The following is a 17,896-nucleotide window of genomic DNA, read 5'->3' as shown; positions in this document are numbered from 1 at the left end:
ATTAAGAATATATTCATTAAAACAGCGACTTTGTACTGTTTTTAAGGTGGTTTTGGTGCATTCCCCAAAATATAGCAAGCTTGGCTTGTTTATTGGGTAACACTTTATTTTAAAGTGTCTGTAACTACACTACAATTACACCGTAATAACATGTGTCACTACTTTGTAATTATATGTAACCACAAGGGTAAAAACAGTGTAATTACAAAAGATGCTAGCAATTGTCAACATTTACATTTTGTAATTGCCCATTTTGTAACTACACGCCAATATGTGTAGTAAATGTTAACATGTAGTTTAAAGCCTAGAGCAGGGGAAATTATATATATATATATATATATATATATATATATATATATATATATATATATATATATATATATATATGTCATTTACTGTTTTTGATCCCCAGAACTACATCCCTAAGAACGATGAACATAGTAAAAACTAGGGGAATAGTACCATAAACCTTGAGAAATAAATATTATATAATACTATGGGTTACGTGAAAATACAGGTTTGTTGTGAATGCTAGACATGACAAGACAATGACAATGACAATAAACCATCTATACAATAAACCATCTATTTCCTATTCAAATTGTTTTACTGTAGAATGACCCCTTTACACAGAAAAGCCAACCGAGACAGTCCTGCAGCCCCGGGCCTTGCTAGCCATCGCTCTTGGGTTTGATCAGGTAGCCATTGAAAGTGATGTAGGTGTCGAAGTCGTCGCTGAAGATGGCGTTCTCACGCTCGCCCTTGAAGAGACGCACCCAGACCTCGTCGTTCTGCTCCAGCTCCAGCATCAGGCTCTGGCTCTGCATGATGCTGCGGTCGCTGGGCTGGGCGTATAGGACCACCAGCTCCTGCTCGTTCTTCATCAGGTGCAGGTAGGTCTCCTTCTGATTCCAGGTGTGCACGTTTAGGCTGAAGTAGTAGACCCCTGGGATGTAGCAGTAGAACTTCCCGGAGAACATGTTGAAGTGCTTGTAGAGGTTGACAAACTCTGTGTCATAGATGAGCGTCTGGTAGTAGTCGTTGCTGTGCAGGGCCTTCTTTCTTCCCACTGAGAAGGCAGAGAAGTAGGTCTTGCAGGGTTCCCCCGGAGAGCCAGTAGCACCCTTGTGCCCTTTCATCCCTTCAGGGCCCCTGGGTCCAGAACTGCCGGATTTCCCTGATTTGCCGTGGGTGCCACGTTCTCCTCTGTGACCTTTCTCACCTGAAATAAACGTTTCAGGTAAGTGAAATTCATGCAGTAATGCCCAAAAGGATGGCAAAAAATGAGAGTGGACTGTGTATAAAAAAACTTACTGTATTAAAATAAAGTTTATGTCGTTAGATATTTTACAACAGCTTGTTAATTGTACACTTCTCTAGATTCTGGCATTTTAGGGGAAACCTCAACTGCGATAGTTTTCTGTGGTCATTTTCCTCAAATGCTATTCAATGTTCCAGATTTACCAGAGGAACATTTATAGAAGGAACATTGCTTCTTTAGCTTGCATTCCATATTCGCCACGCTCTTTTGAACTAAAGTCCAAGACAGTCTGATCCAGCCAGAACTACTTTAACATATACCCTCGCTCAACAGCAATATGTGTCTTCTAATGGCGTCCATCTTGTAATTAAGATAATTAACTTTCCCTTTAAAAAAGCTTGTTTGGAACCGCAGGGTAGATAATCCAATGAAAGTGTGGCACTGACGCTCTTCAAACTATGAGAACTATTCACAAGGCCCTGGTAATGTCAGGGTGTGGACTGAAACCACAGACCAGTACTGGTCTCCGGTTCCTTTTGTGTTAACCTCATACTGGCATACTATTTACTCGCTAGCATTTGGTTTGATTTCTTTTTTCACAACTTTAGTAAACATTATTTGGCCCTCCTTGGTTGAAACGCTTAATTTAGAAATCTGAGAAGCGCAGTATTTTGATGGCATTAAAAAAAAGAAAAAAAACATCGTTATCTGTTTGTCATTTTTCCGATTTAACTCATTACTGCGTGTGTTATGTTATCAAGATATTTTGTCTTGCCTTGCATAGGTGTCATAGAATTGAAGTTCTGCAGGTCAAAGTAACTTCAGAACATCACATATAGTCATTATGGTTATGGGAGGAATCTGTTCACTCCAAAAACAATAACAGCATTTCAGGAACTTCTTGCTTAGTGTTTGCCAGGCTGTGCTGGTCATACTTCCTACTAGCCTCACACTTCCTCTTTTTGAGGATTGATGTTTTTTCTTGCTACTGTGGAAGCTTCTTGCATAAGACAGAGAAAAGAGGATATGGATGCTTCTTCTCTCTTCAATGAGATAAACAATTATTATTATTATTATTATTATTATGAACAGACACATATAAAAAGTAATAAAGCCTACCACAGTGCAATGTGTCATAGGGTATGCCCAGGTACTGTTAAGAGGAATTTGAGAGTGCATTGTGTAAAAGAACCCAAACTTGACCCAATGCAAATTTTAAAACGCCCAGTTGAACCAGAATTGTCTGTTGGTTTTGTCTGTTACATTTCTGCTGCGGCCCTGGTTAAAATTCATTTTCTTATAGATTAAAAAAGAGCAAGAGTGGTCCTCTAGTGGCTCACCTGGTAAAAGCACAACTGCGGGTTTGCAAGGAAAGTCATGCAGTCAAGGGAGCACAGGTTCGCGTCCTGGCTGTGCAAAGTCACCGGTCTTCGCTGGGTATTCTAGAGGGATTGTTGCATTGGCTCTGGCGCTCCCACGGGTTATGGAGCAAAATCAGAAGGGATTGTTTCTCCTCATCACGCAACAGCTGACCCTACTGGCCAGCTCCGGCAGACATCTGCAGGGCTGGCCTTTTGCTTCCAGAGGCCGATAGCTCGCTGACATCCGCTCTCGAGTTCCTGGGTGTAGAAGAGGAAGCTGGCTCGGTCGTGGGAACGATGGACAGACACTAAACCTTAAGTTCTCCTAAGCTGTGTGGGGAATTGCTGCGGTTAGGGGAAAAAATTATTCGACATTCTAAATTGGGGAGAAAATCGGGGAGAAAATAATTTGGCACTCTAAATTTATAAAACAACATTTTTAAAAAGCAAGAAAACTTATAATACCAGGGAAAATGTTTGTGCTGGGTATTTTAAAGAACAGAGCAGGGTTTGATTGATGTGAAAAACTGTAAGGCTTGCAAGACCCCTGTGTGAAAGTTTAGCAGCCTACCTTTGAGGATGGTGATATTGATCTGAGGCACAAACTGGAACGCTGGGGTGGGGTACGGAGGAGGGGGCTCCTCACCCGGGTCACAGCAGCGCAAACACTGCGATCCCCTCTCTCCGTCCTGAGACCTGTCACACAAGTAATCAGGGACAAAACATTACATAACGGGCTCCCGAAACAAAGCATACCACAGCATGCATATGCAAGACAAAGGATTCTGCCATAACAGTGTCAGTAGGAGGAAATGAGTGAGTTATGGAGTGATAGTTATACTTCTAATTCCCTTAAATCTTTACTTATCTTTCAGCTCCCAATTCTGTATATCCATGATAGGATTCAGAACTATACAAAAGTTAGTGCAATTTCTGAAAGGGGAATAAATGATAATAAAGCTGAAGTTAGAAGAGAAAATAATTGTGACATTTCTTCAACAAGGATAACTCATTTGCACAAGTGTGTGCTCAGTCTAACCCCTGTACTACACGGACATTCCACATGAGATCTGCTGTGTGTCTGAGTCAGGCCTCACCTAGCTTTCTGGTTCTGTGTTCTGTAGTCAGACTCTGTGGGATCGCGGTGGGACCTGTAGTCCTCATTCTCAAGGTCCAGTTCGGAGCGAGTGATTCGGTATGGGTCAGTCACCATGCCGGTACAGGTGACCCACACGGCAGCGGGTAGAATCAGGACACAGAGGGAGAGAGCAAACCCTGCCATTGTGAACTACGAGGGAAAAAAGGGCTTTTATTAGATTATGTTTAAACCTTTATCGGAAGTACATTGCAATGGGCTGTTATAATTACACACGAGAATAAACAAAAAGGTTCAAACAAATACTCCCTTCATAATTACTGCATTTGAACTGGTTTTAAAATACAGCTATTCAGCTGAACATGTTTATTTTTTATGTGTCTTGTCCACAACAATGGACTGCTAGAATGTTTAATATCCCCTTCGCTCACTGCATATATAATTGGTACCTTGTTAAGGATTCCTATGTATGCCATACACCCTATTATTCATTTGTTTTGACACCCTACGTAAACAGTTTAAAAAAACTGAAAATGAAACACAGAAAGGGATATAAAAAAGTAAACTGGAATCAAACTCTTAAACTATTTCTAATAGTACAGAAGTGCACTGGCTTACTAGTACAGACAGTGTGGAATGACCCATGAAAAAAATAAAGCCTCTGTATACCTCCAGCTCATTTTTGTGGCTCAGATTAATTTTAGAGGCCTGTTTTTTTTTTGTTTGTTTTTTAAACTGTTAGCTCCTAACCTCTACAGCAGCACTGGGAGCTTTTGAACTACTCTTAGATCTGAGACTGGCTTCCAAACCCCAAACCACATGCCTTCCAAAAACAGATGTGCTTCAGTCTAGCAATGTAAAGTTCAATGCAAGCCATAAAGTCCAATGAAGGACGTTCTAGCTGGGATACCTCTTTATTATGCCTTTTAGAAATGTTAGTAATTATGTTATCAAGGTAAGGATAAGGATTGGCCAGGACAAAATAGAAATAGCTGGAAAATAATTAAGCTAAAAAGATAATTTGTGCATTATCTGTGATCTGAATAAACTCAAAAAGACACGAGGCATGTTCTTGCCTAGTGGATTACACTGCCAAGTTCCCTTTTTTATAAGATCACAAGAAGGACAAATCTGAAATGAAAACTGGCAGTTTGAAACGTGCAGTACTTGTCAGATTATTGTTCAGTTAGCTGGTCCTCTTCTGGTGCTGTTGAGAGCTTTACAACAGCTGCTTCTTTCTTTTCCTTCTACCTTCCATTAAACGAGAAGCTTCATAATACTGTATTTCTTTGTATATGGAAAACTAAACTCATTTTTGCATGCTGGTTCCTTACTGTGCAGTAACTGTTCTTGTCTTGATCGTCCTGTAACACTGGTGTGTGTAGTTGTGATGTCTTCTCGTATACTTGTAGTATTAAAATAATTACATTGATTAAAAACATTATGAAAATGAGCCTGCAATTGTCAGAGGTTTTAGTAGTAAACGTTTCTAAAGAGAAACAACTGAATCATATTGTTTTTGGTAAGGGTTAAATGCAGTGCCGAGTTTCTTCAGGAATGCACACAGAGCCATTTCAAGTGGGACTCAAGTACGTGGGAAGGGTGCGGTATAGAGGTTATGAGAAGAATGAATTCTGCCTTGGAATAGGCCAGATGTGAAGCGGAGAAATTCCCAAGAAACATATCGCAACCTTTACATATTTCTACATATAGAACCATCTGTTAGCCAAGGCGATCTGAATAATATCACTGAGTAAACCAGAAATCCAGAAATCACTGAAGGGCCTTTGTGACAAAGAAGTGAAGTAGGGGATTGAAATCTGGCCCAGGGTGGACTGACCTGTTGTAGTTTTGTGCCTGACATTGCGTATCTTGCAATGGATTACTTACACAACTATAGTGTAAACAAGTAATCTTAAAGGTGTAGTGCCCCATACTGTTTTACCTACTACACCTTTATGTTCCTAAAGCTGAGATAACACAAAGCCACTTTGTGGCTTGGAACTAGGTTTCAGGCCACTACATGACACACTAGAGGGGACTTTGGGTTTGTACAGCAAAGTTGCCTCAAACTAGGTCTCCTGGAATCAGGTTTCAAGTCACTGTTCCTTAAAAAGCGGTTGATTATTATTATTATTATTATTATTTATTTCTTAGCAGACGCCCTTATCCAGGGCGACTTACAATTGTTACAAGATATCACATTATACATTATTTCACATTATACAGATATCACATTATTTTACATACAATTACCCATTTATACAGTTGGGTTTTTACTGGAGCAATCTAGGTAAAGTACCTCGCTCAAGGGTACAACAGCAGTGTCCCCCACTGGGGATTGAACCCACAACCCTCCGGTCAAGAGTCCAGAGCCCTAACCACTACTCCATACTGCTGCCCTTGATTCTTATATCAGTGATTCTTATAAACGGAGTGCACAATATTTGTATTATTATTATTTAGATTGTACTGTTTTGTGTATTTAAAACACGCTGTTTTATTGTTAGGATTATTTACAGCCTGGATTGGGTTAAAATGCCTCATCCAGATAAAATCGTAAGAATACGTGGTCAACAACTAGCTGTTGACCACACATATGAGAAACCCCGTGCCAAATGTGGTCAGGGGATAAACTAGGTAATTGATAGCCAGTTAATCCCTCGGCCACAATATAAAAACAAGCAGCTCTGGCTGAACGGGGTTGGGGTTCAGACTGGAGAGAGAAGGAGGTACAGAGAAAAACAAAACTAATAACAATTGCTACTCGTGCTGGAAGGCCGAGTACGCTACTTGCTGACTGTCAGTGTTTTGTGTTTGTGAGATATTTTTGTGCAAACCTTTATTTTGCTCAGTGATCTGTTTTGTGAAAGTGTTTTTTTTAAAACCTTTTATTTATAATAAGTGTGTGCAGCAGCAGCGCTTCACTCACCAAAGCTGTTGCCTGTCTATTTCCTGGCCTGACATCACCACACGAGCCATCCTGTTTACAAGCTCTAGTTTCACTGCAGTTACTTCCTCTAATGTATTGCACAGTGTGTCCCAATAACAGGGTGGCACTTCATTATTCTATTTTTATATTCACAACATATGATATGGTCCCAGTTACACAATGTTATTGTTTGAATGACTAATACATAGATGTTGTGTTATTAACACAGTATTATTCCGAAATGTTGATGATGAATTTTAGAAATATTACAGACTGTAACCTTATAAAAGTTCCCAATGGTACATTTGCACAGTAGTTTCCCATGCTTGTCCAATGCCTCTACTGTGTATTTATGATATGCTCATGTATTGTATGTCTCTGTGCTTTTACTAGGCTTTACTTTGTCATTACGGTGGTATGCTATTTATTTTAAAGCTTTCACAAGTATATAAACAGCCAAGTTTGTGTAAAGGAATCAGACAAATAATTATGTGATATCTATAATAAAATAGGACATTTTGGCTAATAAATGATCATTTTATTCTAACTTATTTGCACATTGTTAAGTTTTTAGTCTGATGTCACTTCTTTTAACCATTGTTTTGTTGCTTTAGACCGATGGGCCATACTGACTTCTCACATTTCTGTTTTGATTTATTCAAACTTGGTGGTTATTAAACATTCAATTAAAAACATGAACAATATTTGTAAAAAATCCATGTAAGTGCTCAGACAAATTGCATTCCTTAGTCCATCTCAATCTTGTCGAGTATGCATGAGTGTATCAGTTCCATAAAGATCTGGGTTGGCTGTGTTGTCTAATACAGGGACCGGTATTGGTACTGGCTGGGAGTTGAATCTGATTCTCTTCTTGTAACAGGCAGTCTGTGCACATTCCTAAGTGAGATTACAAGGAAGTAAAACACAGACCACCTGCAGGAACCTCTCCATACTGGCAGCTGAATAAACTTTGAGCAGCTGGGGACAAGCCAAGGATAGTATCGAGATCCTAGGCACTGCCAGCACAGAACAGCGCTTATGGAAACTAAACTACCCAATGGGTACACTACAGTAGATGCCAGTCAACCAAGGTTCATGATGTGTCTCGTTTCAGGGTAATATTTTGCAAAAGCGGGACTTACTTTTCTTGCATATTACATTTGGTCACCGAGTGTCACTGTGTGCTATGCAAAAATTCCACTTCCGCACAATGATTAGGCCTGCTTTTAAACATAAGCGCCCTGAACTTGGTTCAGTATCTTTTTGGACTGTAGTGTACCCTTTGGATAGTTATATTCATCTCCGCAACTTGGCTTTTTATACATTTCCGTAAGTGTGGCTTTAATACTTTTTATAAATAATAATATTATATAATTGCTTGTCTTATGAAATGTATCTAGATATTGGCCCCTGTGGCAAAGTGGTGAATACGTGCAGGTGAGTGCAGTGCAGAGCGGATTAATCACACAGACAATGTTGTACAGGTGCAAGGGTGTTTATTTAAATTATTAAATGTCCAGAGCCTTAAGGCGAAACCTGTAAACAATAGTGAAAGAAGTGGTACAGCGGCGTGTAACACTTCTGTTTATAATCCAGCGGGTTTGACCCGTAACCCAAAGTCCAGTTCTTTCACCAACACAAAACACATATACACAGACAGTGCGTGATTTCGTTAGTGGTGCAAAGACGGTTCCTGTAGTGGAAAAGGTGAGCAGTGATGTCCGGTTTTTACGCTGGCCTGCAGCTCGGAATCGTGTGGATTAGTATTCTTTGAATACAACAAACACAAGACAAACAGTGTTAAAACACAGACTCACAAATAACACTCACGGTACTCACTTAAACAGCGGGCTCCTTTTAGGTTATTCTAACCATTTACAAAGGAACAGATCACGTACGCTACCCCCCTATTTATATCCTCGCTCATGACCCCTAAGTTAACGAGCGCATCCGCTCCTCCAATCCTTGGATGCCACACCGTTTACCGTCGGGGTCATTGAGTTTGGATACAGTAGCTCTGTTCCTCTCCTAAATGACCGACTTCCACCTACCCTACGGAATAAATGGTCGTGCCATTTAATTAAGGGTACTCTGTTCCTCTTGCACCGCGCCCTCACAGGTCGAGAGGGAGATCTAACACCAAGAATCATTCGATCTCTGTCACAGCCCCAAAAGCACGCTTCCTGCATTCCGTTCTTATTAAGCTCACATGTACTCTATACTGTTTATCTTGGGCTGTCCACACATCTGAAATCTTTGAAAAACAAAGCGAGTGCTGGTGACCTGGCATCTAAATAACCTTTTGTTCTCTAGCTCTGATACGATCAAGCACTTGTGACAAGAAGAGTCACAAACACACACACACACACACACTCACGGCACATACTACTGTGTTCATTACATTAAACCATGAAACAAAACCTGATATGATTAAACCCTTCTTTGTTCCTGTCTCCAAAACAAGTCCCTAGCATTTTTCAGTAGGCAGTTTTATACTCAGCTGCAAAGAAAGAAAGCAGTTGTTTATTTGAGGTGCATTTTATGCCTGTCGTGGCTTCCGAGTCAAGTTAAGTAAATTAATATTCAAAAACTTAAACAAGATTAGGAAGTGGAGTGTTACAGCATTTAAGTTAATAGCAGGCTGGAAAAACACAAACAATACAATTGGCCAAGCAGTGTAACGGACAGGTAGGAAGTCACTACCTCAATCTGATCCCTAGAGGGAGCACTATCCACACTATCTCAGCAGAAAAGCTTTGTGTGTGTTTTCAGTGCTGAACACTGTTCAAAAACAACAAAATCGCTGCAAAGCTTTACACAATGCGGTGCTGTAGACAGTGGCTGAAAATTGGCGTCCAGACTGCGAAGCACTTGACAGTTTTATAGCAGAGAGGAGTTGCTTGTTCTGGCTAGGTTTGCTATTGGGCTAATAGGGTTGCAACAAGGAATTCAATGCACTGATTTAAAAAACATTCCCAGATTGTTACAGCAAATCTGCCATGCCAAGAAAACCAACCATTTTTTAAAAGAAAAACACATTCACTGCTTAACATTCCGTAGAGGCGACTATTAAGTTAAAAACATGTCCCTGGTAATACAAAGCTTCTCACAGAGCCAGCCCTGCAGAGGTAAAGCCTCAGGTATTCAAACCTGTGCTAATGCAAACAAGGGAACAATTAACAGGCTAGAAACCGAAAAGTGAAGTGTTGACAGACCGACATGATCACTGATTTTTGCATGTGGTGTACAAGCCTGCAGAAATCCCTGTCAGAAGTGCCACCAATATTCGCTGCTGAGTTTAAGCTAGTTAGTGTGGGTATGTGCAGATTGCAATTATGGTTCCCAGCCAACCAAGTGAAATTGCTGTTTATTAGCAAATAGCTTGAAATGCCATTTAAATGGTGGTTCTGAGTGCAAGTGGCAGATCATTAGAAGGTGCTGGCTCTTACTTCTATAAAGTCACTTCAGCTGATCTAGACCTTAACACACACAGTATATGAGCTTTGCAAAACAACTCAGAACAATTGCAAACATCCTAAAAAGGAACAGGGAAAGTATATAAAAAACAAAAGCATGAATATGATACTTGAAGCTTTTTAATACAGCATATGGAACTAAAGCTTTAAAATAATCTGTCATTTAAAAAATATATATATATAAATATAAATCCATATTTCCACATACTGTATATTACTGTCACTGGATAAATTAGTTGGCCATCTGGATTGCTCCATTCTAGAAGGAACCTTCTCGGATTATCAGCGTAAAGATCTAACATGTTGGCAAGCAATTTAATATGCACTACCACTACACAGTACATCTGCTTCGTTCTGTTCACGTTAATTATGTCTGCAGGGAAAATCTTTGTAAGCTAGTGGGATATTGCCAAGAAATAGCAGAGGGAAGAGTCTGCAGAAATCAGTGCTGTTTTAAATGCTGTGTTTAAACTATGAAGAAGATAAATGGTGGGTACATCCGACTGGTTCCTAGTTCAAACAAGCTGTCTTGCCGAGGTACAGCCAAGGACAGCAGATGGAGAGCAGGCGCCAGGAGGGTGCTAAACAAACTGCCAGCTCACTCCCTTTCTGTTAGCACAATGTCTATTGTCTGCCCATGGCACCTTCACTTCTGAGAGGATCTGTGCAGCAATAATGACATGGGGCTCCATAGAAGTGGTCTTTATCCAGGTGATTATTTACTATGGGCAATGTACAGGGTTGGCATAAAGGTATTGGCAGTGTACTAGCTGACGTGGGATATTGCACAAGCCAGTGTGGAACACAATTAAGAAAACGCATAGCTTTATAGCTGCTCACAGTAATCCCTGTCATATGCACTTACAGACTTCAACAGCGCCCCTTATGGGCAACTGTTTTATTGCATTTAGTGTTCCCTATACTTGTGACTGAATGCCCTGTACATTCACACAGATTCATCTCAATAGAGTTGTCCCGATAGACAGACGGTCCATTATTACAGGAGGTCTTTGATGCAGGTTTGATTTGAATTAATACAGCAAGGGCTGAAGAGGATATGAATCCTGGATTCGTGGGTATTTTCTTTCATTTCCAGTTCTCTGCCCGTTCAGTTTGCCAGGGGTTTCCGCTACTCATTGTGCCAGTAGCCTGCAGGTAACCAGACTGCAGGAATCTGTATGCCAGGCTGGCAGCACACTCACACTATGGAGATGAAAGGGTGGTTTGTAGGGCAGGCCAAGGGATCGCTAGTTCATATCGTGCTCAAAGGCAAACCAGGGCATGAGTTATCCTTTCAGAACCTCAATACTGATAAGGACTAGAATGCATGTTTAAACTAGACTTATGCATGTTTAGTTGTGAAGATTATGAATGAAATCCTACCTTATCCTTGTATCAACTTTTGCATTTCTTGCATTTCTTTCTATGTGCATCAGTCTTCAGATGGGTGATAAAACTGAGCGGATTTATGATATGCTGGTGCGCGGTGAGCCGAGAACACCCTGACCGACCTAACCCTCCCTCCCCCCGGGCGACGCTCGGCCAATTGTGCGCCGCCCCTTGGAAGCTCCCGTCCTCGATCGGCAAAGGAATAGCCTGGATTTGAACTCGCGACTTGCAGGCTATAGAGCGCATCCTGCACTCACGTGGAGCGCCTTTACAGGATGCGCCACTCGGGAGCCCCGCTAATTACCTCTTTTAAGTTTGCTTTGAAGTTTTTGGATGAGTTATCATAAGGACACTAAGTGCTGCATGTACCATTCATGGATTTTTACTTCATATTATTTCATATATATTAAAGAATATATTATTTGTTAGTTTATATATGTAATTATCTATTTATTAGTAGTAAATGCAGCACTGTCCCTTGTATTCAAGTTTTGCTACCTAATAAAACACCAATGCTTTTAAAATCCCTGAAATGAACCGTATGAGTTCCAACATCAGCAGGATCTATTTGTCCCATAATGAAATTGTTTCGCTGTAACGCACACCTCAGCCCCACGCTTGTATAAACACAATTATTTAAGGTTATATCTGCACCATTATCATGTTGCTACTCTTTTGTTGCTCAAATGAATTCATTTCTAAGGCTTCCTATTCCAGCTGCCTGGGCCCAGATCCAACATTTTGTCTTGTTTTTTTTTTTTGTTTTTTTTGGGTTACATTGTTGACACTAGTTCAAACAAGGAGTCAGATGAAAAGTTGAATGTTTGTGTTGACCTGCAAGTCAGTTGAGTTACATAACTTTGGTCTTTTCTTACAGAGCTCAGCATGCCTCTAGAAGAGGCCCAGTAACTGGGAATTATAACAAAACGAATTGTTAAGATCCAAAGACTCTCGCATATAACTGAATCAAAACACTGATTCTGTTTTTTATATCTCTAACGCGTGGAGAGTAGTTTGCTACAGCAGATAACACATTCTGCAACTCCAAATTCCACCTCCTATGTCTCCAGGCCCTTGTGGTCCTTTATAAAAAATAAAAAAAGCAAAAAAAAAGGTAACAGTAAAATGCTTTTCTCACACTATTGCATTGAAGTGGAGTGGGTGCTGAAAAATATAACGTTGCACGTCCCCATGTGTTGCTACAACTGTTTAAATAACGGACCTGTCATTTTTCTTTTTATTCTTAACATACTAAAAACTTTTTACACTTATAACTTTAACTTTAAAGTCTGTTTCAAAGATCTTTTCAATGGCTGCTCTAGTGCACCGATAGTGTAGGGATTATTGCTCACACTGTCAAACTGGTAACACAGCAATAACGATCCATGAACAGAACAGAAACAGAACAGAAAAGCTAAAGCACTTTTTTTCTTCCTGAAGTAATAGAGGACATTAGAGGACATTTCAAACCCCAGTGCACTAGAGCGGCCATTTTGAAAAGGTCTTTGAAACAGACTTTAAAGTTATAAGTGTAAAAAGTTGTTAGCATGTTAACAATGAAAAGAAAAATGGCAGGTACATTATTTAAACAGTTGTAGTAACACGTGGGGACATATAACACTATATTTTTCAGAATCCCCTACTTACTCTTAAAATGTCACAGTGGTTTTACCATGCTTTTCTGTCCATTACCATCTTGCCCATGTTTACTATTCTTGCTTGCTTTCCTATACTTGCTCTGCTTTGTACTGTATACTATAGGTCTCCACCACCAGCCTAGGCTTATATTTCCACTAATGATTGTGTATCCCTTTCAAAGTGTATACATCACTTGTCACAAGCAGTGGTATAGGATATTTTTCAGGTTTTAAAACAGAGAGCTTTTCTTTGTGTATACAAGTTGCACATACTGTATTCTGTTTGTCTACTGTTTGTCTTTGTTTTTTACCCCAAAAAATCTATTGAAATAACTGACCCTCAAAACTGCAGGTTTTTGGCATGCCATACAGTGTATTGTTTTTTGTCAATATTTTTCAACTCTAGGACTGTCAAAAATCCTACATTTAATGCTTTTCGTATTTGGAGACCTCAGCTTCGGAAAGTTTGAAGCAAACACCGTTAGCCGTCTCTGCACTATACAATTCTAATAGTCTTTGCTAAAGAGGCGCTCTCTGAATATACTGGACAATGAATTAGCCTTTCACCAGTGTGGAGGGTGGTCCATTCAGAGTGGGTTTGAGTCACACCAGTGGAGAGGGCAGACCCAGAAGCACTTGGTCTTGTTCTGCTTATCTGTCATTGTGCACAGACAATCAAACAGAAGCGAACGTCACAGTGTGGCTCGTATCCAAAACCCAATCCAAGCAGAAAAACCTTAACACGGGCAACAAGAAAAAAAGAAAAAAAAAACATACTGGTATGTGAACTCTAAGGACTAATCACGCTATTCCCTAAACAAGGGCTGCACCTGTCTCATTCACCTAACAGGGTGCAGGGCTCCACTATTCATGCTTGACAAAGAACATTAAACGTCAGTTTTAAAAGGGACCCTTTTGTGTGTGCAATAGCAAGCATGAATGTATGGTCACTGATAGAGTTACCGGCATCATCAAAGCTGATAGAAGAAATGCTGATTTTGGAACAACCCCCCATAAGCAGCTAACATTTTTTAGTGTGGTTTATCTAGTGTACTAGTTTATGAATAACATTAAATCCTACAATCTCAAACTACAGTAATGCACTAATGCTCACTTTGCTTATAAAAAATGTTAACTCCAGGGGGTAAAGGGTAATTTGAACTGCGTCCAACATCCCATAAACCACATAACATTGTTGTAAAACCCCCAGCAACATCTGAGCAGGTTTGGATTTGCCTGGGCAACAAGTGCCTCTCACAGTCTTCAGCAAGGAACAACAGCAAAGATATCTGTATGAAATCTGCTTCCTTTTGTGCATCGTAGTCTGTGTGTGTATTTACTGTATGTGCAGGACAAACGTTACTGTTACACATTGTGACAGTGAACTCCAATATATCTGTTAGTCATTCGGAAGGGAGTCTTACCCCCCATGTTTCACCTTTCTAGCGACACAATGGACGAGAGGAAGTTATTTTATGTTGGTATATGTTTTATGTTGCTCTTAATTGTACTGTAATTCTTAATATTTTGTATACAACTGTAAGTCGCCCTGGGTAAGGGTGTCTGCTAAGAAATAAATACTACTACTACTAATAATAATAATAATAATAATAATAATAATAATAATAATAATAATAATAATGTTATTGAGGCAACCTGCTTGTCAGTGGCATTAATAAACTAAATACGTTCTCTATATTTTCTAATTATTCTTCTAGACATTCACTGCAGTATCCCTCAGTAAAAATAAAATGCAAAGTTTAGTAAAGCATTGTATAAACATAGGCATGTATAGTACATACATCCCAGATAAATATGATGTATGTGTAATGCAATAATGGGATAAAAATCATTGTTAATTGCAAAATTACCGTGCACAATTACCAAGGTAAACAAATACAAGTATAAGAAATTGCAAGAATTCAGCTACGTATGACAAAAAAAAAGACCTGCAGTCCTGTTTTACCTACAACGTTTCATTGGCATATACCATTGATAATAACACAGTCTCGTTACCATTATCAAATAATAAACCAACATCTAATCTAATCTAATTCTAGCTTCACTCTGGACACCAGCAAATATAACAGAACTCTAACTCAAATCTAGATACTATGAGCACTTGACAGTATGTTTATAATCGTGCAAGCCTTAGAAATTAGAAGTGTTAAGTATTTCACTATGCTCTACTACACTTTTACAATGGTTTACCATGGTGAACTTGTTACAGTTTTCACAATTTTTTATGAAGTGAATAACTTTTATATTACAGAAAAACACTCACAAGAAATCTGGCTCTTTCTTAGGTAAGAGAGTGTTTTGATACATGGGAATAAATTCAAAACCATCATCAAAGGTCTTATGAACACCAAGTCTCATTTGATCAATCAAAAGAGAATTTAAATACACTAAATGAAAACAAATTGAGTGAAATGACTGTCAATAAACAACCCCCCCCCCCCCCCCCCCCAAAAAAAAAAAAGATATATACTGTACTGAGAATTTAAAAAGAAGCCTCTTTGCTTTACCTTTGTGTGAAGAGGTTATGTCAGCGATGCTGTAGGCTTTTCCTGTTGTGTGTGTCTTTTAGAGTCCCTCCAGCTGGATTCTGGAATCCCATGTGAGAGGTACAAGGCACAAATACAGAGTTAGAGAGAGAATGAGAGGGAGGGAGGGAGGGAGGGAGGGAGGGACGGAGGGACGGACAGAGAAAGAGAGAGAGAGAGAGAGAGGGAGGGAGGGAGCAAGAGAAAGGGAGAGAAAAAGGGAGGTTAAGGCTTATGTAACTCCCTCTTACTAAAACTTCACAACACTCTGCTATCCATTCAGCTTTGATGGTGAATACAAGAAAAGTGTGTACTACTTAAGACAGCAAGATGCTTAATATTTAAATCAAGTAGTATACATATTTGGACATTGAATTACAAAAAACAAAGCAAATACCAACACTGTAAAAGACACAGAGCTACAGATGCCATTGTACTTTACAAATAATAGTGCTTGTTATGATGTTTCCAGTCATTTAGAATGGTGCTTTCTTATCCGGCTCTTGAGAAATCATGTGATACTGTGGCCTTTCAGCTCTGTCGGATCCACTTGCTTTGTGGTATAGTACGGGAACCAAAGACACATGCCTGCAAGCAGGAATAAATTGAGCAGCAGAGAAAAAGGATAAAAATGTCATTAATGAAGAATCTGTTAAAAGTAATATATTACCCAGCATTCTGCCTGCCTCAGGGATTCCTGGTATTGTTGATACTCACATGTTATTGTTCTACAAGATTTCTCTTTGGAGTTTACCTAAAGAGTTATGCACGGTCTGTCTTGTATTTTAATGTGTAACCAATGGAATAATATGCTTCCAATACTATCATTTTAATAAATGAAAGAGATTAATAGGGCTCTTGCATGCGTTTTAAACCAGAATATCTCAACTAGGAACATATTCACCCATACCTTAAACATAAAACCTGAAAACTAAAGAAACTTTTCATGTCCATGAAAGGTGAGGGACTGATGCTCACTGTGAGGTATGAGTTCACCTCTCAGCTCTGGGAGCACATTTGTTCCTGGGCATCTATCCTGAATTGTGAAGAACTCTCAACATGTTGCAGTGCGCGTCTGTAACAAAAATCTCTCTCGACCAGTCTCAGTGTATAAAGAACATATATTACTTTCCTTTTTTTCTTTATTTTAATGTATCAAGATTTTAAACATCTGAAAAAATTTACAAAGTGGCCAAATGTTGCAAATTCAGCAAATATTTTCAAGGGAATGTCCAATGTTAAGCATCCCTAATGTATTATTGTACAGTTTAAAAGCTACATGGTCCAGGGGCTTCTACTGTGCTATACATGCACTGATGCACTAATTCTTGCTTTCTACATAACCGAGTTATTAACGTTTTGAAGTTTCTGTTCCCTCCTAACAGGTGAAACTGACTCAAAGAAACTGGCCAGAAGACTGAAAGCCAATCCTCGACTATGTCAACCCTGAAAAAAGAAAGAAGGACCAGGTGTCAAAAATGGAGATTAGATAAAGGGGCATTCAGAACAGAAAATAGGAGGCACTTTTTTACACAGAGAATTGTGAGGGTCTGGAACCAACTACCCAGTGATGTTGTTGAAGCTGACACCCTGGGATCCTTCAAGAAGCTGCTTGATGAGATTCTGGGATCAATAAGCTACTAACAACCAAACGAGCAAGATGGGCTGAATGGCCTCCTCTTGTTTGTAAACTTTTTTATGTTCTTATGTTCTTATGTCCTACCCATAGTTTAATTAAACCAAGGGCTACATAAAAAGCAATATAACATTCAACTGCAGCTGGTGAAAAAGGTCTGCATTGCAAAATGTATTTTAATTTAAACCAACTGTTCATAAAGTGCTTGGGCTGTGGTTTACGGAGGAAGAGTAAAAAAAAACTACCCAAACCAAGAGATAAACAGCAAAGTGCCACACATCCTGTCATTTCACTAATGTATTCCAGAAAAGATTTTTTAAAAAATGAAGATTTAGCTTTTTACAAATGAATCATAATTTAACATAATTATTACTGGTGCTACAGTCTTTCATAGAAATGTTGTTCAGAAGTTTTTTCAGATGAGTTTTGGATCTATTGCCCAGTTCGTGATCCCCCTACTTCTAACACTACGTCATATATAACACTCCACCAGCTGCCAGATATCACTGTTGATTTGGAACAAGGTCTAGTTCTTAAAGAACAAAAAGTACTACCAACACTT

General features: G+C 39.4%; 1 protein-coding gene across 2 annotated transcripts; it reads right to left on the bottom strand.

Moving 5' to 3' along the window:
- Positions 1-358: 358 nt before the first annotated feature.
- Positions 359-15,800, bottom strand: LOC117424406 (complement C1q tumor necrosis factor-related protein 1-like). 2 transcript variants are annotated; one of them, XM_058992436.1, is made up of 4 exons: positions 8,490-8,541; positions 3,720-3,910; positions 3,194-3,318; positions 359-1,222 (listed from the first exon to the last, which is right to left on the bottom strand). In XM_058992436.1, exons 2-4 carry the CDS (start codon positions 3,902-3,904, stop codon positions 672-674), a joined length of 861 nt encoding a protein of 286 aa, XP_058848419.1. In that variant the 5' UTR covers positions 3,905-3,910; positions 8,490-8,541; the 3' UTR covers positions 359-671. The 2 variants fall into 2 exon arrangements, with proteins under 2 accessions (XP_058848419.1, XP_033896600.1); XM_034040709.3 differs by lacking the exon at positions 8,490-8,541 and adding an exon at positions 15,681-15,800 and having other exon boundaries at positions 361-1,222.
- Between the last annotated feature and the right edge of the window lie 2,096 nt (positions 15,801-17,896).

Source organism: Acipenser ruthenus, chromosome 19, assembly GCF_902713425.1.
Source record: "Acipenser ruthenus chromosome 19, fAciRut3.2 maternal haplotype, whole genome shotgun sequence".
Lineage (NCBI taxonomy): Eukaryota > Metazoa > Chordata > Actinopteri > Acipenseriformes > Acipenseridae > Acipenser > Acipenser ruthenus.
The sequence above is the reverse complement of the archived record's forward strand: the minus strand, read 5'-3'. Positions and strand labels throughout refer to the sequence as shown.

What these genes read in the sequence shown, in the direction of transcription:
- LOC117424406 (XM_034040709.3), bottom strand. Translation starts at nt 3,904, where the DNA reads ATGGCAGGGTTTGCTCTCTCCCTCTGTGTCCTGATTCTACCCGCTGCC. An exon ending in ACACAGAACCAGAAAGCTAG is followed by an intron (nt 3,319 to 3,719) that starts GTGAGGCCTGAC and finishes CTTGTGTGACAG; the next exon opens with GTCTCAGGACGGAGAGAGGG. An exon ending in CAATATCACCATCCTCAAAG is followed by an intron (nt 1,223 to 3,193) that starts GTAGGCTGCTAA and finishes CGTTTATTTCAG; the next exon opens with GTGAGAAAGGTCACAGAGGA.